The sequence below is a fragment of the Cyanistes caeruleus genome, chromosome 4 (genome assembly GCF_971803275.1).
Source record: "Cyanistes caeruleus chromosome 4, bCyaCae1.hap1.1, whole genome shotgun sequence".
Taxonomy (NCBI): domain Eukaryota; kingdom Metazoa; phylum Chordata; class Aves; order Passeriformes; family Paridae; genus Cyanistes; species Cyanistes caeruleus.
In genome coordinates, this window is record NC_141704.1 from 81649003 (window position 1) to 81676424 (window position 27422).

Genomic DNA, 27422 nt, shown 5'->3' on the forward strand with positions numbered 1-27422 from the left:
GTGCTGAAACCAGAATTAGCATGCAACACGTTCTTGGTCACAATAATTTACAATAGGCTGAACAGACAAGATTGAATTAACTTAAAATATGAAGAGGAGAGAATTGGTGTCTGACTTGAGGCAATATGCTCCTCTAGTGCTGATTCTTCTAATATAAATTGATTATAAACCACTTTAAATTCTGGGCTTAAAAGCATGTACAGAAAGCTTCAGCTCTGCAAGTGTTTTTGGGAATCTCTAATGTGATAAACAAAAGCCCTAAGGTGTCTAAAAAAGCCAGAAGAGATGATTTTCTTTGCTTAGTCTGAGCTGTGACAGAAAACTGTTTGAGGCAATGTTGACTTGCTTGCAATTAACGTTTTTGTGACAAGTGTGTTCTGGCAAGAGGTTACATTGAGGGGTCAGGGTTTCCAAATAGTACATCAGGTTCTGTGAGCTTCCTCTATTTTCATTTCACTGTAACTTTATGAAAGTTTGTGCCTGAAATTTTCCATTCTGGAAGTAGGAATTTTACTGGAGACAGAGTGCTCCACAGCAGAAGGGAGAGCAGCGAGCGCTCGGGGTGGAGTGGCATTGTAACAGGCTCTCTCTGTATTTCCCTGGATGACTTAGTGGGAAGGAATTTGGAAAGGGTCGTTCTGGGACACAGTGCAGAGCTTAGCCAGCAGAGGGCTTGGATCTTGGTGAAGTGTCAGAGTGGGAATAGAGGGAAAACAGAGAAGCACCTGAGTGCAGGGGTAATGATGCACAAGCTTGAGCAGCAAGCAGGCTGCGGTCAGAAAGCCTGGGGAGGGTGTGACAGGAAACCCTGTCACCCTTAATTAATCCAAAATCTGGATAAGCAATCCAGGTTTTGGATTGCTTCTCCAAGGGCAGATATAACTAAGGCTAAGACAGAGGAAGAGGCAGTCTTCCTTTAGTCTAGGTTGATCTAGGAATTATTACAGTAAAATACAGCCTGTTGTACCCCCATGTTTGTGCCATACCCTCTGCCTACAAGAGCAGAGATTTCCTTTCATCTCCTAAAAGGTAAAGTGGAAAGATCAAAGAGTTCAATATCCGGAGCTCAGCATTCCTGCTAACTGAGCTCTTCCTGCTGAAACTGTTCACAGCATTTGTTTTTGTATTGTGATTTGACAGATCTCTGGGTTTCTGATCAAAGACATTTTTAAGGACAAATACAGGCTTGTAGCTCTTCCAATGAAAAGTTGGTTGTGTTTTGTTTTGTGTTCTTAATTTAAGAACTCGTAGTTCAGCTCCACCTTGTCGGCCTCTTCCTAGACATTCTCTGGACTCTGCTGCAGCAGCTGAGCTCGTGTGATACTGTAGCACACCCTGGGAAGAGGATTTCCAGCCTACAGGAAAGATTAAGAGCAGCTAACAGAAAAAAAAATGTCCTTGGAAATGGTAAAGTCAGTACTTGTACAAAATTTGTTTCACTTCCAGCTGCACTCACTGCTCCAAATGATACCAGATTAGCAGGCTTTTATTTTGGGTTTAAAAGAAAATGGATCTCACAGGATAGATCCATTTACTTGGTAGCAAAGAATGATGGTGAACTGATTTATCAGGGAAAGCAGGTAGAGAAAATCAGCAATTGTCTCATTAGAGAAGGCAAGATACTGTTTTTGCAAGATTTCTTGTGTAGTAGAGGAGAATACAAGAAGTATTTGGAATCAGCATCTTGCTGGCTGAAGGTAGGACAGCACATATACTCTGACAGCATGTTTGTTTCAGGCTGCAGTTAATGTTCTTTGAGAGAAAATAGCTTTACTTCTGCTATTGGAACAAAATACACAGGCCTGCCTTGCTGGAATCACTTTTTATATGAAACTTATTTAAACTGGTGTTTGCTTCCCTCAGGGGAAAGAGGGAGACAGGACCTCTCCTCTTGCTGAGCTCACAGGGCTGCACAGATGCTATGGATTGCACTTGTTTCAGAGTTGTGAAAACTGGGGCACAGGAAACTACAGTATTCAAAATGGGAAAAGAAAATCCTGTTTTAGGATTTTAATATGCATTCACTGTGTTGAGGATACAACTAGAAATCTGGAGGTTTTTTGCTTAGCTGGGGCACAGAACAGTTAACTTGGGACAAATTATTTTCATTTCAGTCACTTAATACTCCCTTTGTGTGTCATCTACAAACTGTCAGTAACTATTTGTCATCCCTCTCTCTGCCTTGTCCTTGGTTTCTTTAAAAGTACAGAGCCCTGTCTTATTCTGGCAGAACCTTGTTCATTTTACATGTGAAGCAGCTCTTAAAACTCTTAAACAGACCACATTGCTCTTGCATTTTAACTTGTTAAAGTGCCTGGTACAGGACCACTAGACATCTGCAAAACTTCATATTTTTTTCTAAATTCTTAAGGGAAAAAAAAAAAGCTGAATGCAAAATCAAGTTTTCTGAACTGAAACAGGCCTGATTACAAGCCATCTGGTAGTTGCTCATAAGAAAGCTGAATTGTATCAAAGTATCTACATATTGTAGCATCTTGTCTCCATCTGGGGTCAAAATAAGTTGCTGAAGATTCATAAATTGAGCATTGCAGCAAAGTGTTATTTAAATATTCTGACAGCAATCTGTTCTTTTATGTTTAACAGCCATCAGTTAACTCTTTGTTATTCAGTTACCTTCTGAATCTGTTATTTTCCACAGGGAATGGTGCTTCAGTTTGTGAAGAAATTGCCATCTTTTATTTGTTCTGGGCTGATTTGCTGATAAATTAATTTGATTCTACTGCTTTTTACTGTGGAGGAAATAACAACTAGTCTATTTCCAGTCACACTTTGCAAGCTGCTCCAGGTTTTATAAACATCTGGCACAGCTTCTTGTGCTGGTGTCAGGTTAAGGAAAGTCTTAGTCTATTTAATTACCATCTGTAGAAATTATTCCTAGGCCTGATCATCCTAATTAGTCTTCTGTAAGTCTTTTTGTTTAAGATTCAGAGGAAGACAAGGACCAGTACTTCTTGTGCAGGATTATATGCAAAAAGTTCATGAAATAGGTTTGTATCTGACTGTCTTTGGCTCCTCATTCAGTTTGCTTTTGAACAATGTTGACCTTAATATGAGAGATCTTGAAATTCCAATAGATAGAAAACTTGAGCAACAATGATCAGCAAAGAGTTTTGGATTTGTACCTATTGTTCTTTACCTGTGTTATCCACTTTTCCCTCTGAAACACAGACATAACATTTTACTTTTTCCACCCAGCCCTTTTGAAACTTTTCATGAGGCTTGACTCTACCAGAATGGATGAACTCCACAATAAAAAGCTGAAGTCATGGGACAATGTGTTGTGATACAAAGTGCTAAGCTAAGGTGTTCCCATTTTACTGGGCTCATTGGCACAGAGAATGTCACTGCTGACTAGGAGTGATGGATGTCTGGGTTTGGTGGAAGAGCACTGCTGCACAGCTGATAGAAACTGAAAATTAATTTGGGATATTAGAAACCTTTCCATACAGCTCCTGGAAGCAGGCTCAGGGCTGTGCTTGCTGTGAGGCAGCAATTCTCTTCTAGAAAAGCATTTGTAAATAGGGCTGTGGCTCTGCTGCAAAACAGGGGGGCTTTTTATTTCCCAGTAACTGACACCACCCAAATTCTTCTCTTTTTACCTTTACTAAAGTCTCTGCAGCTGAAAAAGATCTATTGTCTCTGAAACAAACACACAATCTCTGGCTTCTAACTTGTTTTGAATTTTTTACTATTATATGGCTACTGTGATCATCTAGTCTGACTTCCTGCCTACCACGGTCTATAAACATCCTGTAAATAGCTTCAAGTCTGATAGCTGTGATTAAATTGGAATGTGGTTAGAAAATTCCTATGAAGTAGAGAATATTTCAAGACAAAGTGGGTATTGCTGCTACTGGTGGAGATTGACAGGTGACCACAGGCTGAGTACCTGGGAGCAGAGCACCTTCCACAGAATTCACTTTCTAATTGCATCTAGGATGATATCCTGCAACTGGCCTTTTAAATGTAGAGTGTTCAGAAGGAGAAAAAAGAGAATTCCCATTACAGGCACCTTCCCTATCATATCACTGCATTATAACTGTTGAGTGTCAATTCCTAATAGATTTTTCAGACCTCTTTCTTTAGAAGAATTGTTGTAGGAAATCCAATTTGATGGGAATTTGCTCTGTTGTTGCTGGGGCACCTGTTATTCAAATGTCTTGGAAAAGTCTGAAGTAGCTCAAAGATATGCCATGATTTCCTTAATCAACTACAAAGAGAATCAGTTGGAAAAGGATATCCATAAAGTGTGTATCATAGTCCTGAACTTCTAATTACACAATTGTCCTTCTCTCTGCAAGCAGTGCTGAGCCACACTGTTCTTACCCTGGGCTGCAAGAGCCTAAAGCAAGTTACAGGAGTTTTGAGTCAAGTGTTAAAGAGCAAATCTTGATTAACAGACACCTCATTAAAACAGCAGCATTGGGCTGCAGCAGCACTGACCTTTGTTTTTTTAACTAGAGATAACAGCATTCAGAGACATCCTTTGAGTCAAAACACAAGGAAACTACCTAGGGGAACAGTACAGGAGAGTGAAAATCTACTGTTGGCTTCTGTGAAGCTGCCCAGCTTTTCTGCTTGCTAAATATGACAGTTGCCAAACAAAATAATTCCTGTGTGTCTCCTTTATCAGACTTGGGATTTTCTAGGAGAGATTCACAGTCTCAACTGCAGTCATTCTACTGATAAAGGCAGTATTTATATACTCTTGCAGATACTATAAACCAAACATACAAATCTCCTAGTAGTTTATTAGTTTTTAGCAGTTCATAAATAGGAAACCTCATTAAGAGCTCCTGAACTGTAATTCAGCAGTGTCCTCTAAAGAGCTTCAGTCTGTTACACTGAAATTACTGAACTCAGCATGTCCTGTCATTAAAATCTTCTGATGTTAAATGGGTTGTCTTGTACTGATAATTAAAAGACAGTCTGTGTATTGACCTTTTGTCCAAAAGTGTAACTTATCACAGAATTTTTCTCTAGGTTTTGTCAAGATATACAGTTATGACAGACTGCTTTTCCTTAATCCCAGTCCATGGGTTTATTAAACTTCATTATCATTGCTAAATTAAGGCAGAATATATATTTTTCTGCAACTGAAAACTATGTTACAAGAGCAGATAAAGGACTGATACAACTGGTTGATAAAAAGGGAAGCAAATGTTCAAAGGTGACTCTTCAGAATGCCTGAGAGTTACCTTCTCCCATTTTTTAATACATATTCCCCTTCTATCATGAATTAATACACAAACTATTGCAGATTGCTTGAAATCACAATAAATGGTCTGGATGCCTGGAGGATCTGAAGCTGATGCCTGTGTCAGTCTTCAAAAAAAGGATAGTCCTTGTGATTTTTGCATCTAGAAAAGAAGAGCACAATTAAAACACTTCATAGTTTAAAGGAAAACCTTTTTTCCCCTGGTAAAAGAGCTCAAACTGAACTACATTAAATGAGATGTGTCTGCTTAGTGTACCCAGGGCAGGGGAAGTGAATTCTCTGTAACCTTTGCATGTATCAGTGACCTCCTTCTCAAAGGATAATGTATCTTTTGCTCAGCTGAAATTGCCAGAGCAATTTTATATTAAACCTCTCTCTTGGGAAATCCCAAGTGCCCAGGATGCTGACAGAGAACTGGGTAACCTGGGAAAACTGAATCAAATTAAGATTTTGGTGAGTCTGTAACCATTCTGTTATCTAGGCACTGCCTTAATAACGTTGGCAGGAGTACATAGGCACAGCTCTTCCCTTCACAAAAAAAAACTTACAACTCTCATTCTTAAAATGGAGTTTATTTACTCTGACTGTCCCTTGTGTAAAGGAGCCAAAGAAAATGGGGGGTGGGGGAAGTGGCTGCTTATTTATTTTGGAATTTCCAGCTGATTTTGATTTTCAGGCAGCAGTTTGGTATGCATCCAGTACAGGATATCTTAAGAACATTGTGCCTGCAGAAATCCCAGTGTTCCCAACCTGTACAGGCTGGGCAATGCTCTGACAAACCCAAGTGTGAGAGTCCAGCAGATACAACCAGGTGTTGGTTATGGCCCCCTCTGTTTTTATTTTGAAGTGGGGCTATCAAATATCCAGTGGTAATCCAATCCTCATAAAGCCAGGAGGAGGAGGAGGAGATACTCACTCGCTTAATGCACAGATGCGATAGCGCTTCTTGAAACCAAGGAGGGTCTCCATCTCCTCTTTAGTCAGTTCAAAGTCAAACACCTGCATCAAGGTCCCAAACAGCTGGGTTACTTCAGGTTTGCAGTGAGATGAGGAAGTGTCTTTGCAGAAAGAATACCAAAAGCAAGCTCAAACACTAGAAGCTGTGCAGCAGGCACCCATGCAGGGAGAGCAAAGAATAAATGTCTGAAGGTTACAGTGCTGGTGGGGTCTGCCTGCAGCGTCATTGTACCACAAGGTGCAAGAGTTTGGCTCTTACCTGATGTTTTCTGATGGCTCCTTACTTTCAAAGTGACTTTTTGCATTCATAAAATAATAATCTATGTGGTATCTGACGAAGTTTTACAGTACTACATTTGAAAGTGGGTGGTTTGTACCACTGATAGAATGGAGGTTTTCTCCTGTGTAGTTTAATTGCTCTGTAAGGTGCCTTCTTACCTTAAAATTCTCTTCAATACGCTGTGGAGTGACAGATTTGGGAATTACACTCACATTTCTTTGAATCTGGAGCCGGATAAGCACCTGCAGGAACATAAAGGGAATTTACAGATAAGTGCTGCCTGTGTTCTGAAAGCTGAAAACCAAAGGTGTCTGCATGGTTACACAGAGCTGCTCTACTGGTAATCAGAGAGGGCTCACAGCACTAGCTAAACCCTTCCTAATTACTACATGAGCTCATTAAATCCTTATCCATATGTGAAGCTGAGATGACAAGGGAGTGCATTGAGCAAGAGTTCAGGATTGGCAGGGATGCAGTGTGGAAATGCAGCCAGTAAAAAAAAAACCAACACCTATTCCAGGTAAAGCCCAAAGCCACTGGAAATCTTCTGTCCACCACTAAAACTAAGGCAGAGAGAATATTTTTCTAAAGCAATAAATTCTGTGTAAGACACAGCTGGAATTCCATATTACTATTCCACAATACCTCTGTAAATAGTTACTTTAGCACAAGTAGGAAGAATAAAGCAGGGAAAATAATTCTGATCAGTATTAACCTGAGCTGGGGTTTTGTTGTGCTTGAGTGCAATTTCCTTAATTTGAGGATCATCAAAAAGGGAAATATGGTCAGGCTTGGACCTGTGAAAATAAAAATAGCCAGGCTTCAGTAGTTGAATGACCCATTGTCTTCTCCCTCCAGCCCTTTATCATAAGAATATTATTTAAGTGATTAAAAAGCATAGTCTTGCAGACTTCAATTTAACATCTTGTTACTTCAGTTCCTGCCTTCACTCTTTCCTTGTCTAACATGTTGAACACATGAGAAGGAGCCTGTAGTTTCTAGTAAAAACAGGTCACTATAACACATTTATATCCAGCCTGAGATCAGGCTGGGAATTTCTTTGATCCACATCCCAAGAATTTAATTTTGTCCTTTACAAGCACAGCTGTTCTGGCAAATGTCCTGTCTTGGGTCAGAGAAAGCCATGAAGATGGGAGTAAAAGCAAAATTTCTGCAGCTTATCCATTTAAAAACTGAATCCCTTTGTCTCAGCAGGACTGCAAAGTTGCTATTTTCATAAGCATCTGCTGCTTTGGTTTTTTGTTTGGTTTGTTGTGGGTGGGGATTTTTTTTAGTTCAGAAATTCTCCTACATATTCAATAAGCTCACCAAAGCTCAGTAAAGAATTCTCTTTTCTGCTTTCATCAACCAATTGCTTGTTTTTCTTCAAAATACAGAACTGTAGTGAACTGAATATCACAGTAAGTGTGAGGTTTCTGTGGGTGTTATTTTTAATGAATTAGTAAATCTTTTCCTAATTACAGGAGTTTTGCTCTGAAGTTTCATCCACATCCTAAGCCTGGTTTACTTCTCTGACTCCAGTCTACATCTAAGAAAGAAATCTCCCAAAACATTCTTACCCTGGCCAGTTGGGTGCTCCAAGGGGACAATATGCAGTGACAGAGATCCCTTTGGATTGGCAAAACTTTATCAGCTCTTCCTGAGGAAGATAGGGGTGGCTCTCAATCTCAAAAAAAAAATAAAATTAAATTATCTTTCACCTCTCAGAAGGTACTTCAAGGTTTAGCATCACTGTGGTGACCTAACAAGTGCCACACGAGCTTTGAAAAGGTGGTTCTTTTTGAAACTGGGGTTTTTTTGAGGGACTTTTAAGAGAGTTTACATCCAGTGCAAACCCCAGACAGTTGTGATGTCGACACAGAGGAGCTGGAGGACAATTTACCTGATTATTTGCAGGTTTGTGTCTTAAGCCTGGTTTGCTCAGGAGCCGATGGATCTGTTTGCGGTTGAAGTTGGAGACTCCAATAGCCTTCACCATTCCCAAATCCACGAGCTCTTCCATAGCCTAGAAACACCACAGAACCACACTTCCTGTTAAGTTCTTTCATTTTTATATGGGAAAAATGCCCATTTCAGTGATGAAAATCTTCCTGGCTGGTCTCCTCTTGTGCTGTGAGAACAGAACATGAACAGTGGTGCTCTGGTCAGACTCAGGATCTCACATCATGTGTCCCCATACAGATAAAGAAAGGCAATATTCACATAATTCCTCCTGTAATAATATTATCATTACAGTAAAATATGACTATTTTGAAATACTATCCCCAGGCAGATCTTAACACAGATGAAAGAGATTCTTTTAGGGTAATTCCTCAGCTAACCAAATAATCATCCCATAATAAAAAGCAACTTCTTTGGAACAGGGCAGCTCAACAAGGAGCTGTTAGGAGACAGCTGGAACAGGATGGATACTGGTGATCAACACTGATTAATTTCCCAAGAGAGATGTACCATTTAGCATTTGGATTATAGGATAAGCAGCACTGTGTTCCCTCTCCATCACCTATTTTCTTTCACACTAATGAGCAATAAAACAGCCAGACAGCCCTAATTAGATTGTCACATCCAGCAGAAAACAAACAGGGGAAAATCATCTACTACCAGCCTTTAGAGCAGGAGATAACCTTGTTCCAAAGCAGAAATAATTTTCATTTGAAGTTGTCATAAGCAGCAGCCTGAAATGTCCACTTTTTACCTTCAAATGAGCAACAAAAATGTGCCTTATTCTTCATTTGAGAGAAGGCAAAAAGCATCAGTGAATTTTTCTGACTCTGGTGAGTTTCTTACCTGCTTTTGGCCTGGCTGTGCTGAGCACACGGTGGGAGTGGAAGGGAAAGGAAGCCCAAACTCTCAGCCAAGCAGGAATTTGAACTCGTGCTCAAGTGTTGTGTGTGCTGCACACAGAGCTTAGCAAAGGACTTTGGCCAAGTCCCACTGGCTTCTAGAGACAGAAATTTGGGGGCTCTGGTTTATTGGCACAGGAATGTTGGCTTTCCTGGGGTCTGGATGGCTCAGGTGCAACAAGAGATGAGCACGGCTACAACTAAAGCCAGCAAAAATTGCCCAGACAGCAGGGTAGGGATGAGGGCAACAGCATTTTCTAGCTCAAGCCACTGCAGGGTCCACAGACAGTCAAAGATTTCCTCTTGTCATGCCAACCCAGCCAGTTTAATAAGCAGTAGACATAAAAATACCTAAATTTTGGCACAGTGACACAAAAAGGAGCCCAAGGACACAGAGAAATCAGCAATCTCGAATACTTTTTGTCAGAAATTCTTTCAGAACAATTCCCACAGTGGAAAGCTTAGAGTTTTCAGGCTGTTATTTCAAACTAGCAAGATATTTTTGGCCTGTAAATGAATGTACCTCCCACGTAGCCAGAAAATCTGTGTCGCTGGGAATGATCATGCCGTTTCCATCTGCAGGAAATAGCTCCTCTCCTGCCTATCAGCACAAAAAGAAAAGCAACATTAAGGTCAGCTGAATTATAAGTACTCAAAGATATCACTTAGAAATTTGGGCTAGCAAGTGGAGCTGGAGACACTGAGCTGGATATCCTGATTTATATTTGTGGTGTGAGGAGACGTGGCAGGAAAAATGAGCAGGCTTTACCGACGAGAAATCTTCAAGAAAATCTGTATCTTGAGCCTCTGTCCTGCAGGCAGAGGAAGGGCAGGCACTTCTGTATGCCTCAGGTTGGGAGAAGGCCAGGGAGGTGATATGATGGGGAAACCAGGATTTATTTAAACTGGGAGAAGAAAAGATGAGAGAAGAGACAAGGGGAGGGAAGAGAAGAGAAGAGAAGAGAAGAGAAGAGAAGAGAAGAGAAGAGAAGAGAAGAGAAGAGAAGAGAAGAGAAGAGAAGAGAAGAGAAGAGAAGAGAAGAGAAGAGAAGAGAAGAGAAGAGAAGAGAAGAGAAGAGAAGAGAAGAGAAGAGAAGAGAAGAGAAGAGAAGAGAAGAGAAGAGAAGAGAAGAGAAGAGGAAGAGAAGAAGAGAAGAGGAAGAGAAGAGGAAGAGAAGAGGAAGAGAAGAGGAAGAGAAGAGGAAGAGAAGAGGAAGAGAAGAGGAAGAGAAAAGAAGAAAAAAAGAGGAAAGGAGAAAAGAGAAGAGAAGAGAAGAATTGGAACTGAGTAGTTTGCATGTTTGATTCTTGATAAGGAAATGGCAGCCAAACCCCATACTGTAAGAGGAATGTGATCTGCATGATAATTTGATCCATGACTTGAAAATGCTGTGCAGGGAAAAATAAAGTGTTTTTTGTACTACAAGACCTAGTTTAAGCAGCCATGACCTTACCTTTCCTCCTGGGCTCTCCCTGCAGAGGTTTATCATTATGTCCTAACAAGGTTTACCAACTCCTGGTTGGACATAATGACAGGTCTGGTCCCAAAGGCAAAAGGGGCAGAGCCCTGACAGATGGATCCCAGGACTTCAAATTGCAATACCTTGAATCCCATGGGCGAGTGCATCAGGTAGAGATCCAAATAATTCAGCTGGAGGGCAGCAAGTGTTTTCTGGCACACCTCCTTCACCAGGGATCTCTCGTGGAAGGTGGACCAGAGCTGTGGGGGAACACAAAACTTGGGAGCTGCTCTCCTGCCCTCACAATGACAGAGCATCCCTGGCAGGGAAACACCCAGCACAGGCACAGAGGCAGCTCAGGATGTTGCACATCTCATCTCGAGCAAGTGCCACTTGAGGCACCTGAATTTATCAGTGCTACCCTTAAGTAAAATAAAGATGGGATACTCTGAAATTCCATCAATTATTGCAACAATTAAAACAAAGAAAAGAAGCTAACCTGGTGAAAATCGACCCGCCAGCTTCCAGCAGATAGAAGTTACTTTATTTTTCCTACCATTGTTGTTGGGGGAAAAAACAAAACAAGGCATAACATAGAGGAGTTGACAGGCTGAGGCCGGCGGCGCAGCAGGAGCGACCACGAACACAATAGCCCTGCTTCCTATCCCAGAGGCCACCGAGAGCACGGCCTCAGTTCCTGTCTCCATGGCTGACAATGGATATGGACTACAAAAAAACCCCTCTCAAACCAAGCCTTTTGTTCCTCAGGGGTTGACCTATTCCTTCCCCTCACCATCCACAAATTGCTTTGCCTTGGCAGAGTTAATTCCCAGCTTCATCCCGTGGCACTTTCCATGCTGGGGCTTTGTCTCTCCTCCCTAGAGCTTGGCCTCATGTGAGAAATCCCATCCAAGGACACACCTTGCTGACAATAAAGAGTTCTTCTCGCCTCACGACGCCCTCCTCAATTTTTTGTCTCAGTGCATCCCCGATCTCCCTCTCGTTCTGGTACATGTAGGCGCAGTCGAAGTGGCAGTACCCAACATCGAGGGCAAACTTCACTGCATCCCTTGCTGCTCCCTGGAGACACTGAAACCAGAAGAGAAGCTGGTGATTCGCTAAATAGCAGATTAAGAAGTTTGGTGTTCTGAAAATCTGGCGTTTTTAAGCCACAGAATAACAAGGTGTTCCACTCTGGATTTGGCTTTCGTTGGTTTTGTGAAATCAAATGGCAAAGGGAGTCACTGATGAGGTGCCTGAGCTTGATCCACCCTTTTCTAAGGATTGGGAGTTCACCTTGGGACACGAGGCTATCTTGAAATAAGTTCTAATTCCCCCAGAAATTAAAAGCAACTTCAGTGTGACATACCGGTGACACAAGGAAACCAATCACCTCTGGAATGTGCGCTGGCCCTGCACAAAAACAATCCAGCTCTTGTTGACACGGGACAGGGAGGTGGGGGACTCAAAACACTACAGACAGTGCCACCTCCTGGGTAAAGTGCACACTTGGTACTTAATAGCAAAATAAACCACTTCAGATTCTTGGCTTGAGGACACCGAAGAGCTGTTTGAATACTGAATCTGAAAACGGCACTCCAAACAGCAAAGTGATTCAAAACCATGAACAACTCCTACTTTTTAAAAAAAAATTATATCACTTCTCCAAATTTTTGCCGTCAAAGGGCGGTGAGTTGGTCCACCTAAATTAATAACAACAAAAACATAGAAAACAGAGCAATTTTTTTCACACTTTTATAAGTTTTGATCCATTTCTATATTGGGGTTAATTGTCCAATTACAGCTTCAGGTGATGAAATCCCATCCTCTCAGTTTGCTCCCCTCAATTCACTGTTTATAATTTTTGGGCCTGAAGCTGCAGTGGTGTCCTTGGTTCTGGGGCTGGAAAATTGTTTTGTCTGAGCTGTGAGGAGAACTTGCTGACACTTTATGTGAAGTTCAGAACCATCCACTAAGGCAGTGCAGAATCTGGAAAATAGGAGAACTATTTAATTAATTTAAGGCATCAGTGCTGCTGCAGCTTGGCAAAGCAATCGGTGTCACTTCTGAGGGGAGGAGCCAGTAGAGAGCAAAAGCAACACCATACCCCAAGATTGCATAAAACTGTGTCATGTGAGATGTTTTTCAGAGAAAATAATCCATTGTTTCATTTTACAAGGTGCTCACTGAGCTCCAGTCAGAGCTGCTGGGCCCCATCACTGCACCAAAAAGCTGAGGCTGCTGTGGGAACCTTGAAATCAAACAGCTTTAATGAAATAAACCACAACCATGGATTAATAAACCATGGCCCAATTAACCATGGGCTTGGGCCATGTTTTCATTACATAACAGAAGACATTATTTTGTGGTGGCAGGGGTGGTGTGCCCGAAATTTTCCTTCTACTTGGTTCTAACCAGTTTTTATTAACGTAACAAGTTCCTTCAGAGAGCTCCCCCATCACAGCTTCCTGCCCTAAGAGGCCCCCTCAAGGCACACTTTGGTTTTAAAAGCCTACTTTAGGCTTCTTAGTGTCCTTTGTCACCAGAAAAATAAAGATTGAAAGGGTTAAACAAACCCTTTCGTGCACATGAAGGTAGATGCTGATTAGCATCAGCTGACCCAAAAATATGGCAAGAATTTAAGATATTTTTATGGTGACTGGGAAAGTGTTTCATGGAGGTGGGAAGCTGTGATTTGACATATTTTGTTTCCAGTCTCTGATCTGAGGACCAGAGCTAGGGGAGAATGTACATTTTAAAATCTTTTTATCTTTCTTAAAATTTTCAGCTTATTTCCAGAATTCTTTTGCATTTATAATTCAGTATATTCCTAAACCTACTCTCTCTTACCCAAAGTCCATTAGGTAATATTTGCAGGTAAAGAACCACCCAAACTATATTCCTTCAAAGTGCTGCTTACTCATTTTCTGCCAATAAAAATAAGTTATCCTCAATCTCTATGGAATTATTGCAAATTCCCATTTCCAATCTACTTATTGCCCCTTAAGTTCCTTTATCTACACACACTCATCAAAGATGACACCTACATGATGTGCTGGGATGCTAATACCCAGTGCCAAAAGCAAAGAGAAAAACAAAAAAAAAAACCCCAAAAACCAAAATAGAACAAGCTGGACAGAGGTTTTTACTTTTGTAGCATGGAATTTATTTTTTTTCCACAGCTAAGAAAAACCTTGTACCTACTTGACTACCTCCACTTGCTCCAAAGATTTCCTGAAGGCCGGGAATAAATAAATACCCAGGTTACCTGAGATACTTCAAAAGGAAATATTGCAGAGAGGATTTGCTGCACTCCCTTGATGAGAAGAGGAGGTTGCTGGAATAAAAACCAGTCTGCTGTGATTCCCAGCGTGGTACCTGCCAGGTCCCCAGTCCCAGGATGGGCATCCTCGCACGAGTGGGCAGCTCCAGGTAAGTGGCCATGGGAGGTCTCCTCCCAGCAAGGAGAGGCTGTGGTCTCTTGCAAAACCTTTTAAATCAGCTCTGCCCCTCCCTCCTGCCTGCTGGCTGGCTGCAAACGAGGAAAATATGGGCAGAAGTGCTGTGATAAGAGGAGGCAGGGATTTTGTTTTATCTCACCCTTCAAAGAAGTTAAAAACTGATTGCAGGCTCCTCGTGAATTTATTGAGTGAGCTCATCATGGCAGTTTTGCATTGGCTGAGGTTGCAGGGTTTTGTATACCTCATGGTCTCTGCTTTCCTGCAAGGGAAGTGGTCTTTGGGGAGTTGGCACATGCCCCAAAACCATTTCTCATCTCACATCAGCAGAAGATACCAGGTAGCTGCTTTTCTCAGGAGGAAGCATTAACCTGTCCACAGGAGGAATATTTTTTTTTAAAATTCCCAATATGGCTTCATCCCCATGGCACTGTGCATGTTTTTATATTTTTATATTTTTATATTTTTATATTTTTTATTGTTATTTTAAAATATATATGTTTGATCTCAAGGCTCCCCATAGCTTTTGCTCTCAGCTGCTGTAATGATGAGTGGTCACTCGACTCAGAAGAACCCTTTTAATTTTATTTCTCTGCTCAAAAAGGTCAGGCCTGAATGCTGCCAGGAAATCAGGGTTTAACCAGCACTTCTAATGCCCAGGGCTGCTGTGTTGAGATTTCAGTCCCCTACATGGTTTTTCTCCTTATCTGTGAGAAAAAGGAATAATGCAGGCGAGATATCTGTGATGACCATGTCTGAATCATTGCTTCCCTGTCCTTCAGTGATTTTGTAAATTACATATTGACATTCTAGAAATTATATTTTTGTGAGACATTTATTAGATGTATTTACTTTTTCCCTGTGTTTTTTTCTGTGTTTCTTGAAGGTAAGGAATACCTGAATTTGAGGAGGATTTTGGCAGAGATGAAGCAGAGATTGTGTAATCTGCTACCACATGGTAATCCTAAACCAAACAAAAAACAGAAGCAAGGAGTTACCAGGACCTACCATAATCTCTCCACACACATCCTCTTGGTTTTATCTGGCTTTTCAAAGCCCTTGATGCTGGTGCTGAGCTTATTTGCACAGTGACTCAAACACAGGACAAATAATCCCAGCTCCTTTGTAGCAGATTTTGGTGGAAAAGTGTTTCTGGCAGAAATGCTGGGGGGACACAGGGGCAGCCAAAGTGACTTTTTGCAAAAGCAGCTCAGCTTGGGCAGTTGTTAAATCTGAGTTTTTGCACTGTTCACCCTCCTGCTCTCCTGTGGCCCATCTGCATGTGGGAGCAATTCAGGCTTTCACATGACAGCAAACCCCAAAATAAACTCACTGTGCCTCCAGCACAAGGGTGAAGTGTCCAGGTTCAGCTGGTTTTCCGTGGCTCTGGGAGCTAAACATTAGCAGCAGCTCTACCCTGAATACCTGACCTGCATTCACAGTGTTTAGGAGGAACAGATCAAGAATAATTTTCAATAATAGATCAAGAATAATAATCACAAGACTGATTTTCTAAGGAATTTATCCCATACTATTTTATTCAAAAAAACACTGATTACTTTTCATTGAAATGAGATGGGTTTTTTTCCACATTCTTAAATATATCTCTGCAATTGTTTCCTTGATGGGTGACAGCCCTGGAAGGTTATGACACATTTAAGGCATTTTTCATAAGCCTAAGTTTTTAAATTTCAAGTTACAGCTAATTAGAAAGGTCAGTCTCTTGCTCCATTAACTTCTCAGTTCCTGGGAATGCAGCTTTTTTTCAGCTCCTTCACAGAGGCAAAGTGTTGGAAAAACAAACAGAAACTTGTTTTTCTTACTCACCTGTTGCAAGATGCTTTAAAAAAGAGTGCAATGCATTCCTGAAGGTGAACAGGCTGAAAATTCCTCATCTTGATGGCAAATAATACACTGGGATTTTTTTTTACCACAGGATAAACAATACAAACACAGAGCTGAACAGAATAATGGACATTGCTAACACAGTGAAATAAAAGCCTGCTACACCATGAAAGAGTAATTTCACAGCTATGCTCTTAAGATTTCTCAGTTTACATTCAGGAAATGGACATGAGTCATCATCATTACCAAAATTAAAATAGTTTATATATAGATGGTAGCATATCTTCATTAGTTTAACAGTCTTATATAATTTCTATAATTTTAATATAATTTTCATGATTGCTCAGTCCCACAAAACCAGCACCTTTGTGAACATACAGTCATAGAGTGCATTAGGGTGAAGGTTCTTCCAGATCTCAAATTGCTGGGATCCTCAATCCAAGAGGATCAGCAAGAGTTAATGTCAAGAGTGCTTTAAAAGCCACACAAACCCAAAAATCCCAAAAGTTCCAGCACATCAAGGCATCCCACTTTCCTTATCACTGTGTATGGCCTGTGTAGTGCAAAATCACTAACCAGCCTCAGAATCTCTGCTGCTCTGAATATTTTCCTGTACAGGAAAGAAAATGCATCTGAAAGCCTGATAAGCCTGTTGAAATAATAATCACCTGCACAAATTTACACAAACTCATCTTGTAAATCAGAACTGCTCCAATAAATCCAACTTATTGTGATTAAAACACGGGTGATTAGGTGATTTAAAACACCTCTTGACACATCTCAGGCCCTGCAGTGATTCATTTTCAGGCAGGTTTTAAGGAGTGTGTGCCACTGATACAAGTCATCAGGGTTCTGAGCCTTCCCCCAGCTGTTTCTGGGGTGATTTTTGGGGTCTCCTGCCCAGCTTGCCAGCATTTAACGTGGTGTTAAAAGGACAAAGTAAATCTCAAGCTCTTACTGGCTCTGTCTGGCTCCCACAGCTCTCCAGTTTTACCACACACATCACAACAGGTTTTGAGACCAAACACTTCCCCTGGGCTGGAATCCAGGGGTCAGCATCAAGGAAAACAGCAAGGCAACAGAGACAAGGACCAACTTCACCATCTTTTAAAGAGGAAATGAACATGTAGAGCCACATAAACACATAAAACACACAAAGGAAAAGGTCTGTCGTTGCAACTCTTCCTGGATCCATTCCCTGGCTGAGTGTCTGCTGCACTTCTTTCATAAATAAATGTGAAGACCGAGGTTGCTGAGTGCAGAATGTCTTTCTTGTGAAACATTTGTGCATGTCTGCACTGGCATAGAAGTGCTGAGCTCCATGGACAATGCACAGCTCTCAGAGACATTCTGATACTCCAGGACAGGCCTACCAAGGGTGCTTTTTCATATAAAACAAGAGATAGGCTGTTTCTGTCCTGTGGAGGCAAAGAGAAAGCAAAACACAAGGTATGTTTGAAGATCTAGGTTGCAGGTAACATCCCAGAATTGCTCCTGTTCATCTTTCTGAGCTTTAGGTCAACTAAGCTGGTCTTCTCCAGTGTGCCCAAGATTCCCTGGCAGTGCTGTAGGTTATAGGAGAGATTGTCTCCCTCCTGTAAACTCATTTTCTTATGATGCATCAAAACAAAAAGCATGGAGAAATCCTGACTGACATCTCCTGCATGCCCACTACACCCCAGGCAATACCCAAACCAATTTGTCTTCCCTCTCTTTGCTACCCTCATTCCAAAGTCCAGAGCAGCACTAGGAAAAAAATCAGGGATATATTTGCATACCAGTGGAGGTTGGAATGTCCATAGGTGCATTTAACATCATCCCACGATACCTAGAGAAGAAAAGCACGCAAGAGATAAGAGTGTTATAATAAGTGGTACTTCCAGGAGCTAAACACCTTTCAATAAATTGGTTTACTGCTTTTACTCTTTGAGGAAAAACAGTTCTGAATGCAGACATTGAACAGATGTGGGGTACATTGAGTAGGATATTCAGCAAATTGCTGCTTCTGCAAATCACACAACAGACCCCGAGGCCTTGTTTGGTGCAGAAGTGAGAGTCACTCTGCCCTCAGCCCAGAGCACCCTGTAGCAGAAGTGAACAAACCTCTTTCAAACAGCCTCAGTTTCCTTTCCTGGCTCTCTTTAGTCAGACTGGAGGAGACCTAGAGGAGTGTCCAGGAAGGTACAAAAACGTGGTTTGATCTGCTCACCTGGCAAACCTCAGAATCGTTGAAGCAATACCATTTACCCTCGGTGAGGCTCCGAATGTAGGCACAGTAATGTCCACAGCTGGTTGATCCTGAATGAGCAACCACAGCAAAAAGCTCATACTTCCAGGTAGCCTGCAAAGAGACACAAAGAGCAACTTTCAGTGCAGCATTTCTCATCTGCCATGGACAGTAGAGGAGCAGCAGCCAGGGCAGCAAGGATGTGAATTCTGTAAGGAAAAAAAGATCAGATCAGCCTTGAGCACACTGCCTTTTTTTGCTCTTACCCTCAGAGTTTTTCCTGTCAGCTATGGGCTGGCAGCACCCCCTGGAGACCAGAGGATTGTGAAAAAGGCAGCAGGACAGCAGAGGAGCAGCAAAGAGGTTCTCCACAGCCAACGCTGCAGCGGTGACTTCTGTTGTTGCCACGCTTCCTCTCCTTATTTCCCAAAAGAGAAACAGGTCCACAGTGGGGCAGATCCAGCTCAGCTCCCTGGCAAAGCTGCTGTGGCCAGCAACACCAAACTCTGCCAACAATACCAACAATGCTGCATGGGAAATAGCAGGAATAGAGTTCCCCTGTCTTGGACAGGTGAGATCTGCAAAGCCTGGCTTCTGTCCTTAAGACAGGAACTTCCAGTTATGGTGCCTTGGGTGATTTGATCACCAAATTTATTTAATTTAATGTGATTTAATCACAGAGTGCTGAATAATGGCTGAACCAGTTAAAACTGTGGGATGTGAGACAACACCAGGCATAGGCAAAGTTTGAGACACAAATTTTTAAGACAGGCACTTTGAACTAAGACAGGTATTGATGTGATCACTTAAATTTTTATGAGAATGGAGCAGAGAGGAGAAGAAAATCTGCCCTTTTTGAACAGAAGTATTGAAAAGTCACCTTTTCGCTGTCATCTGCTTGACACTGATTTTCTTTCAAGACTTCCCTGAAATCCAGTTCTTGTGGGAATGGCAGGGAGTGACTCAGCTTGTGCGTGTGAGAGGATCTTTCAAAGCAGAAGCGTTTTAGGTGCAAGGTCAGAGTCCGTGGCAGATGGACGAGCTTCATGCTCTATAAAGCAATAAAAAACACCACTGAGAACTGGGGAACAAACCCTGGGGAGCAGGCTGGAAACAGCCATTGCCACCCAGTGTGTGTAGAACAGAGAACAGCCAGTGCTCCAGCGAATATTTGCCAATTCCAGGGCACAGCAGATGCCAAACCTTTGTAGCCCAGCTGCACACAAGGCACATCCACATAACACAAACTGTGATAGCCAAGATTTTCAGCTTTAGTGTCATCAGCACCCAGCCTTGGGTGGTGTCTCAAGGGCTGCTGCACTTCCCACCTGCTTTAGGGCTCTAAGTTGGTAGCACTAGGAAGGTGAGGAGACACAAATCAACTTCCTTGTGACAAGGGACCTCCTTCCCAACAGGAGGAGGGATGCCTGTGGTTTATATCTCACTGACACTGCTGTGCTGGCAAATCTCAGTTGTTGATCTCTTAAATTGATATGGTTGAGTCCTTTCCCCACCCTCCCCAGTCCTCAAGGGAGTTCTGGGTATGAGATGTGGGGAAATAGTTCTCCATTTACCTGCAGAAAAGTTGTTTTCCTCCCACACTGTTGACAGAAACACATGTTTAGCCCAGTCAGCTCCTCTGGATGGAAGAAGTATTGCAGACAATCCTCCTAAGAAGACAGAGAATTCTTTCAAATGAATTCCTCCAAGCTGGGTTTTTATTTCTACTTATTTCAGAGGGTCCAAGCAAACAGCAAAGTTACAAATGTTTTTATTTCAAGGACAAATGACTGCCTAGCAGCCTGAAACAAAAGGTTCCTCATTTCTCCTAGCTGCTGCTGTGATTGCAGTAGCTGGGGGGAAAAAAGAGTGCACATATTCCACAAAGAAGGCATTGATGGATAAATGTCTTTTACATCTACTTTAAAGCCTTAGAGGTTTTCAAAGCAGCTCCTTTATGGTGAAACAGTATAAAGTGGTCAAAGAATCAATGAGGTCCAGTGGTGCACTGGCATCTGAATAATCCACTGTGAACAGAGGGGAATCATCTCTCTCCTAAGGAAATAGCACTGCTCCTAAACTTACCAGAGTCTTCAGCCTGTGAGAATTGGCATCCAGCACTGGGAGAGGAAGGGTTAACATGGTGCTGTTGCTCTTTATTTCAAAAGAGCATTTCTGACAGGCCAGATGCTCCTGTATGCAGATGGTGTACAAATCACTCAGCTCCTCTACCTGGAGGGGTGGAAAAGAAAGGCCAAAACAAGATTTATGACAAAGACAGCTGAGCTGTTCCCCCATGGCTGGGAAAGCCCATGTGGTCACACATTTCAAGCAAGGTCATTGCTTTAAGGTTGGAACCAAGGTGTGACAATGACTTGTGTGGACAGGGTACTTCCCACAATTTAAATGAGAACAATTCCTTCCCCCCATTCCCCAACAGAGGGGAAAGACACAGCCTGTAGGATCAGAGTTAAATATCTGCATTGATGCAGAATTGGTCTGTTTTGCTTGAAACTGAAACAGGAGCCTGACTTCTGTATTAATAAAACTGTGACTGCCAGTCAAGGAAAAGTTTCTTTTTGTCTTCCCAGTCCCATGGGAGGAACTGCAATATAACTCATGTTCTGTCAGTGACTAATTATAATGAAATGCACGTGGCTGACTTCAAATAGAAAGGCTGTGTCAAGATACACCAATAAATGCTTACAGAAATTTGGGGGGGGAAAAAAGAAATTAAACATGAATAAATACAATGTTCTAAAAGATCAGTATTTTAGTTATTAATCAGCTCATCCATTAGAATGGAGGCTGGCATGCCCTGAAAGCAGGATGAGCAAAACTTAGCTGTGGTTCAAAATGTTGAAGCTTGTGAAACAAAGATTCTCTGTCCCATTTGAAAGATGCAATGAAAGAGGGGATAATCTTAAAAATTTAACTTAGGACAATTTTCAGTGAATGAGATCCTTCAAGGAGCAAAGGAAACCACACGTGATAATGGGCAAAGGCTCATTTCAGTCACCATCCTTACCAGCTCTGGCTTTTTCATCTGCTTCTTTAACAAGTTCCAGAGAGTCAGAAAGAGCTGAGCAGCATCATGCTGCACAAACACTGCACAAACAGAAAACACAACCTCAATCAGCATCATGAACAGCAGCCAGCAGAGCAGATTTCCCACAAATGCCAAAAGGAGATTGACTGTCCCCCCTTAGATCCAGTCTCTTGGCCTTTGCTCCTCCCTGCTGAGACAGAGCTTAGGCTGGGCACAAGCTGTGATTTCTCCATGTGACCTGAGCAGGCAGTGGGAAAAGACAGTTTGTACCACCCTGTCCTTGTCACCAGGTGCAGGGACAAGAGGATACTCAACACCCATCAGAGGAGGTCTCAGATGGCTCCCTGGGTTGAGGAGTGCATTTAACAGCATCAGAGAATGGTTTGGGTTGGAAGGAGCCTTAAACATCATCTGGTTGCCCTCCTACCCCACCATGGGCAAAGACACCTTCCAGCAGACACCTTCCAGCCTGTCCTTGAACCCTTTCAGGGGCACAGCATCCACAGCTTCTCTGGGCACCCTGCAACACCATTCCCACAGTTAAAAAAATCTCTTCCCAATATTTAATCTAAACCATTTTCAAGCCATAACCCCTTGTCCTGTCACTTCTGTCCCATGTCCTACCATGCCCTGTAAACAACCCCCTTTGAATCCTCCTTAGAAACAGCACAGGGAAAATTCTGTTCTCTTTTTCACCTTTATTACTGCACAGACCTTTATTTCCCCCATCCCCCCATGCAGGCTAAAATGCTCCTGAGTGCTGAGATTAAAATGACAGGAGGGCTTATGCATATATCTCACACATCAGGTAGTACAAACCCCTTGATCCCTATCTCTCTTTAACTGGAAGAGAGAGGGCTGACTGCAAAGCCACTCAGAAACAGGAGAAAAATGATGCAGAGATACTGAGTTTATCTTGTGTTCCTCTTTTATAAAGGTCAGGGCACCTCCCCTTTCAGTACTCTACTGCTTTTATATGACAAAGATAAGGGCATTTGGTTATATATATATATATATATATATATATATATATACACACCCTGTGTATTTGTACACACAGACTGACTCTTGGCATCCCATTGTCACTGGTCACTCGTGCACTAAAACCTCTTTCTTTTAGAACTTTGAGCAGCTGGGAGATTTAGCCTGCAAATTCTTCTCTCTGCCCTTATGGAGGGGGATCTGTGCAAATTAATTCTCTTTCCCACACTATCCCTTTCTTCTAATAAGCAACAGCAGGTGTTTCACTATCATGATGCCAGTAGAGCAAGCCAAATCAAGCAGTGAACTCTCTGCCCTGCACAGCCCTTTCCTCCTGGCCAATATCCAGAGCTGTATCTTCTAGCAGGCTGATAGTTTTCCCCACCCTTTGGATACCAGCAAATAAATCCAGCAGGGTTGTTTTGGGGGTTTATTTCTCTCTTCACAAGTAGGACACAGCATTGCACTCAGCTGGGGGGGCAGCTCCCAGGAGCCCTGTGTCATTGTGCACCTAACTCCTGGCATTTCTGAATTCAGAAATGGAATGGGGAGATGTTGGAGTGCTGGATAGTGCAGGCAGAGGTGGGCACAAGGCAGGGCTGCTCACATTTCACTCTGTGCTCTGAGAGGCAGCAAGCCAGCTCTCTGGGACCAACAGCTTTGCACTTGCCATACTGCATCTTCTCCAACAGCAGGAGCATCTGGTACGGGACATTGCTCCTCCTCTGCGCAGGAGATGGTGGCACTGTGATCCTGAAAGGGGAAGAAGAAACACCAGTGGTGATTAAGAGGTACAATGGAGAAATATCAGACATCACACCTGAAGGAGCACAGGTCAGTAGCAGAGACAGCAGCTCGAGAGGAATCAGAATGGGCACAATTGCAGCAAAAGAAGGAAAAAGACAAAGTCACCCACACTAGCTCATCCCAGAGTGCAGGCTGACAGTTCTAAAATAAAAGGCCAGAATTTTAAGTTGGTTTGTTCCTGGATAAGAGACAAGCCAAGCAGGACCTCAAATGCTTTCTGGCCTCAGAAACAACATTAGTTACAGCCAGTTTCAGACCTTTATTGCCTCCCACCCACTGATGTCCTCACCCTCAACCAGACCTCAAAATTTCCTGGGCAGATATAATGTTTATATTTCAACCATAACTCTTAATTCTCCCTAAATTTACTGTAGTCCATGGGTTTTTCTTACTTCAAATAAGCATGGTAACCTACAGCCTACGTTATTTAGCTTTGCCCATTTATGACACTTATTGTTTCTGCATGTCTGTAATTTGTTTTCTCTCTCCTCTGCTCAGTAGTGAGCATGTAAGAAAGCACTGAATAGGAATGATCCACTTAGATGATTAAATCTGCAGTGAAGTGAGTAAACCAAAAACAAATCAAACCAGTTATCAGCGTGGTCAGTAGGGAGACAGAAACCCAAATCCTTCTCAAAACATGCAGGGACAACAGTCAAGCAAAACAAAGTAATTCTAGGTTTTCATGATCTGCAGCAACACTCTCCTCTATCAGGGGCCAGCCAGGGCCCAGGGACTGGGGTGTGTTTATGTTTCCATGCTTCAAGTGACAAAATTAATAGTGGATTAATTTTATCCTTTATTATAACGGCCTGTGAGTAAACCTGGAATAAAATTATAGCCTGTTATGGAAAAGAGAGATGCAAGCCATAAAGACTCAGCACAGGACATGAATCAGAGATGATTTACAATTCTGAACACAGCAATTTCTGCCTTCACAGTGTCAGTGTATGACAAACACAACAAGGCAGAGACCTTGCTGAGGGACCAAAAGCATCCTTACAGCACCTCAGTGATCCAAGCCTCCAAAAGTACATCCCATAGGAAATCAAAAGGAGTGGAGACAACAGAGCAACGATGGAAATGTCTCAGGCAGCTCAAACAGGTGGTACCTTCGGAGTATCCTTGTGAAGCGTATATTCATGAGGAACACCTGGAGCAGAGAGTTCAGACAGCAGCTTTGCCCAAGGTTGTACAGTCCAACAGCTTCTGCAGGGGAGAAAAAGAGGAAGAGAGAGAAGTGAGGCCTGGGGATAGGTACAAGAAAAGAAAGTGAAAATTATCTGGAAGTGGCAAACTCTTCTTGTCCACATTGAGTCATTCAGTGTCTTGGTCAGACCTGGAAAAGTGTTCAAGCTATTCTGCTGCTGCTCAAGCAGATTTGGTTTTGTTTGGCAACTGACAGAAAAAAATCCAAGTAAATCTGGCTAATGATGCTCAGATTTCTCCTAGTTCCTCTGTTTTCAGTCCTCTCATAACACACTTAAACATAAAATAGAACAACAGGAGGCAAAGACTGACTGTGTGAGGACTAAAATCAGGGCCCAGTCCATGGTTTAGCAAATCCAGCAATGCTGGCTATGTTTGGAAAGAGTCAGAGCCAGCAAGTAGGCCTTTTTGTCTGCAATGGCCAATTTGAGGGCTTAAACAGGGAAAAAGCTCTGAGATCTTCATGTATTCCATTCCAAAAAAAACCCTCAAAATGGTTACTTGGCAAGGTAAAATGAGAATTATCTGTATATTCCTCAGTGAAGAGGTAAGAAATAGGAGAAAATTTAAGCCTATGGACAGAGAATGGAGCACCAGGCATGAAAAATATAAAATATGACAGTGAAGAATAGGCAAAACGTTATTACCATTTTTTAAGTCTGCCACACCAAAGACTGATGTCAGCTTCTGGGTTTTGGCCTTCAGCTCTTCGGTTTCCTCTTTATTGTTTTGTATTTCAATTTCTGCCTCCATGGTCTCACTTAGTGGCACCTCTGGTTTCCTACTTCTTTCTTGACGTCCACTTCTTTGTCCCATCAACAATATTGATCAAGGAACAAAAGGACTTCAGAGACATTTTCATTATGAAAAAGGTGAAATCAAAAAAAAAAAATAAAAAAAATATCATTGAATGGTTTGGGTTGGAAGGGAACCTTAAAGGTCATCTAATTTCAACCCCCTGCCACAGACAGGGATGTCACCCCCTAGATCAGGTTGCTCAGGGCCCCATCCAGCCCAGCCTGGAACATCAATAAAATCAGTAAGATTCCTGCAACAGCATGTGGGATATTTGAATTAACATGGGTGTTGAGGTGTGCAGGCTATTGCTAAGGGAACAGAAACAGAGTTTGGTGACAATTGCTCATCCTGTCTTCCTCTTGTGGCTAAATAAATAAATGAGCCTTCAGTTCCACAGAGACAGCTCCATCTAGCCAAGGAACTCCACAAATCCCTGTTCAGAAAAGTTTGGTAAATAAGATGATTAAAATTGCCCAAAAGCAGACACTGCAAAACTCCTTTTTTTAGCAAAAATATTCTATAAAAAAAAAAAAAAAAGTAGCCTAAGTATTGAAAAGGTCAATTTTCACCTTTTCTTCTGACCAGATAAGCCAGTTTGGTTTCTGTACTGGGCTCCCTGCATTGGTTTTAAGCTCCTGAGTCACAGCACCACTGGGGCACTTTGGACTGTAATTTTGAAAGACATTTAAGCGCCAACATATCAGTTTCTTTTTCTGTTCCTTCAAGTGATCACAGGCAAAGTAACTGTTAATGCAAGAGAACAATTACAATGCCTTGATTTTTAAAGGAGTATTCAACAGCCCATTACTCTGACAAGGTCTCCTGAGACTCAGCTACTAAAGCAAAATTAAAGTACACAAACAAAATAATCTGATAAAAGTGCAAATGCAACTAGGCAAAAATGCAACTTTCTAAAAGTCCACCGCCAACATGGAGACAATCAGAAAAAACAAATATTCATGGAAAAAGGGGGATGTGGAGACCCAAAAAAAATACTTGGAAATGATTATTCTACAATTAAGCAGCATGTAAAATCAACCTAAGGCCAAGCACTGAAAGAATTAAGAAAAGCTACCAAGAAAGGGAAATAAGCAAAATCCTGTTTCTGCCTTTCATATAGAGAAAATTAAAATCTCTGTTTTAAAAGCATGTTTTTGGGTTAACTATCCCTAATAGTGTCAAATATCAAAGTTGCTGAAGATTCATGCAGAGAAGCTAGAAATAGATTTTTTTTCCTGATTATTACCTTTAAACTAAGGTACACTTATTTCCAACTGTACTTTTGATTGCTTACTTTTCATCTCTGTCACACACTAAGATCCACCAAATATTAATGATTTGCTGAGAAGTTGTTTTTTTTTGGGGAAAAAAAATGAACTCCGAAAGACGTATTCGAGGACGTTACTTTTTAATACCCAAACCTGGTGATTAGGAAAAAAAAAATATAAATTTAATCTGATTTCTCCCTTGCCAAAAGGGAGCCTGGACACAGACTGCCTGTTTCCCTGGGGATGATTTAAGGGTGAATTCAGGTTTCTGGAAGCTGAGCTGGAGTGGGAGCCCGTCTCAGGCTGCTGGGTTTAGCTGGTGTAGAATCACAGAAGGGAAGGGATGCTCACAGGCAGTGGGGATGTGTCAAAGGAGACAGAAAGGAGAGGGGCAGCTAAACAACAGCTAGAGGGGACAAAGCAAACCTGTAGGGCACAGGTTTTGTCAGGAAAGGGAGGACTAAGAGTGGGATTAAAGAGCAAGCAACAGCGCTGGATGGCTTTGGGTGACTTGAGGAAAAGGTAGAAAGATCTTGGGGCAGGAAGGTGCAGGGGGATACAGGGGGATTTGTGTCTCTGGTTCCATGGAATTTTCTCCCAGTCACCACTATCAGGAATCCCGTTGTGGGAGCAGGGACACAAGCAGGACTTGCCAACCCTTGGAACCACCTGGTTTCAGCTATCAGAAATACAGCCCTCCTAAGACTTGTGCTTGGCCTCTTTTTCCCTGCACAGGGACTTTTCTCCCCGGCCTGCTCCAGCCTCCACCTGCCCTCCCAAGACACCAGCTTCTCATGATAAACCCCAAATCCTCCCTTCCCTGCCCGTACCCGAGGAGGGCTCCCACCTCTGGCACTTGTCATCCCTTCCCTGTCAGATCCTTCTTTCCTTCGTGGGGATCTCGGGGTGCAGGACCACGTTGGATGGGGCTCTGAACAATCTGTTCTAGCGGGTGTCCCTGCCCTCAGCACCGGGATTGG

The 27422-nt window shown here is 42.3% G+C and overlaps 2 protein-coding genes and 1 long non-coding RNA gene across 8 annotated transcripts in view; 1 reads left to right on the forward strand and 2 right to left on the reverse strand.

Annotated features, from left to right (window-relative positions):
• On the forward strand, positions 1 to 17351 carry LOC147653827 (uncharacterized). Its single transcript, XR_015285941.1, has 4 exons — positions 1 to 1407; positions 13983 to 14232; positions 14863 to 14989; positions 15145 to 17351. It is a non-coding gene; the product is annotated as an uncharacterized LOC147653827 (long non-coding RNA).
• Positions 4753 to 14366, reverse strand: LOC111928150 (aldo-keto reductase family 1 member B1-like). 3 transcript variants are annotated; one of them, XM_023925428.2, is made up of 10 exons: positions 14179 to 14366; positions 11722 to 11889; positions 10944 to 11060; positions 9864 to 9941; positions 8380 to 8502; positions 8057 to 8163; positions 7192 to 7273; positions 6635 to 6718; positions 6156 to 6238; positions 4753 to 5381 (listed from the first exon to the last, which is right to left on the reverse strand). In XM_023925428.2, the coding sequence occupies exons 1-10, from the start codon at positions 14242 to 14244 to the stop codon at positions 5342 to 5344; spliced, it is 948 nt and encodes a 315-aa protein (XP_023781196.2). In that variant the 5' UTR covers positions 14245 to 14366; the 3' UTR covers positions 4753 to 5341. The 3 variants fall into 3 exon arrangements, with proteins under 3 accessions (XP_023781196.2, XP_086742175.1, XP_086742176.1); XM_086886049.1 differs by having other exon boundaries at positions 14069 to 14263; XM_086886050.1 differs by lacking the exon at positions 14179 to 14366 and adding an exon at positions 12170 to 12198.
• Positions 15767 to 27422, reverse strand: part of USP18 (ubiquitin specific peptidase 18) — a 13719-nt gene continuing 2063 nt past the window's right edge. For 2 of the 4 annotated variants that reach the window (XM_086886041.1, XM_086886042.1), the window contains 10 exons: positions 25024 to 25181; positions 24280 to 24376; positions 22968 to 23113; positions 21359 to 21438; positions 20416 to 20562; positions 19905 to 20000; positions 19211 to 19381; positions 18313 to 18444; positions 17882 to 17931; positions 15767 to 17521 (listed from right to left, as the gene is read on the reverse strand). In XM_086886041.1, the coding sequence (XP_086742167.1) occupies positions 17473 to 17521; positions 17882 to 17931; positions 18313 to 18444; positions 19211 to 19381; positions 19905 to 20000; positions 20416 to 20562; positions 21359 to 21438; positions 22968 to 23113; positions 24280 to 24376; positions 25024 to 25129 (1074 nt within the window). In that variant the 5' untranslated portion in view covers positions 25130 to 25181 and the 3' untranslated portion in view covers positions 15767 to 17472. Of the gene's footprint in view, positions 17522 to 17881; positions 17932 to 18312; positions 18445 to 19210; positions 19382 to 19904; positions 20001 to 20415; positions 20563 to 21358; positions 21439 to 22967; positions 23114 to 24279; positions 24377 to 25023; positions 25221 to 27422 lie in introns of all 4 variants that reach the window. The other 2 variants (XM_023925386.2, XM_086886039.1) reach the window with 1 other exon arrangement.

Excerpts from the sequence above, each read along its gene's own strand:
- LOC111928150 (XM_023925428.2), bottom strand. The coding sequence starts at position 14,244 with ATGGCCACTTACCTGGAGCTGCCCACTCGTGCGAGGATGCCCATCCTG. Across the intron at positions 11,890-14,178 it reads TGGGACTGGGGACCTGGCAG|TGTCTCCAGGGAGCAGCAAG; the intron begins GTACCACGCTGG and ends TTCTGGTTTCAG. Across the intron at positions 11,061-11,721 it reads AACTCTTTATTGTCAGCAAG|CTCTGGTCCACCTTCCACGA; the intron begins GTGTGTCCTTGG and ends GTTCCCCCACAG.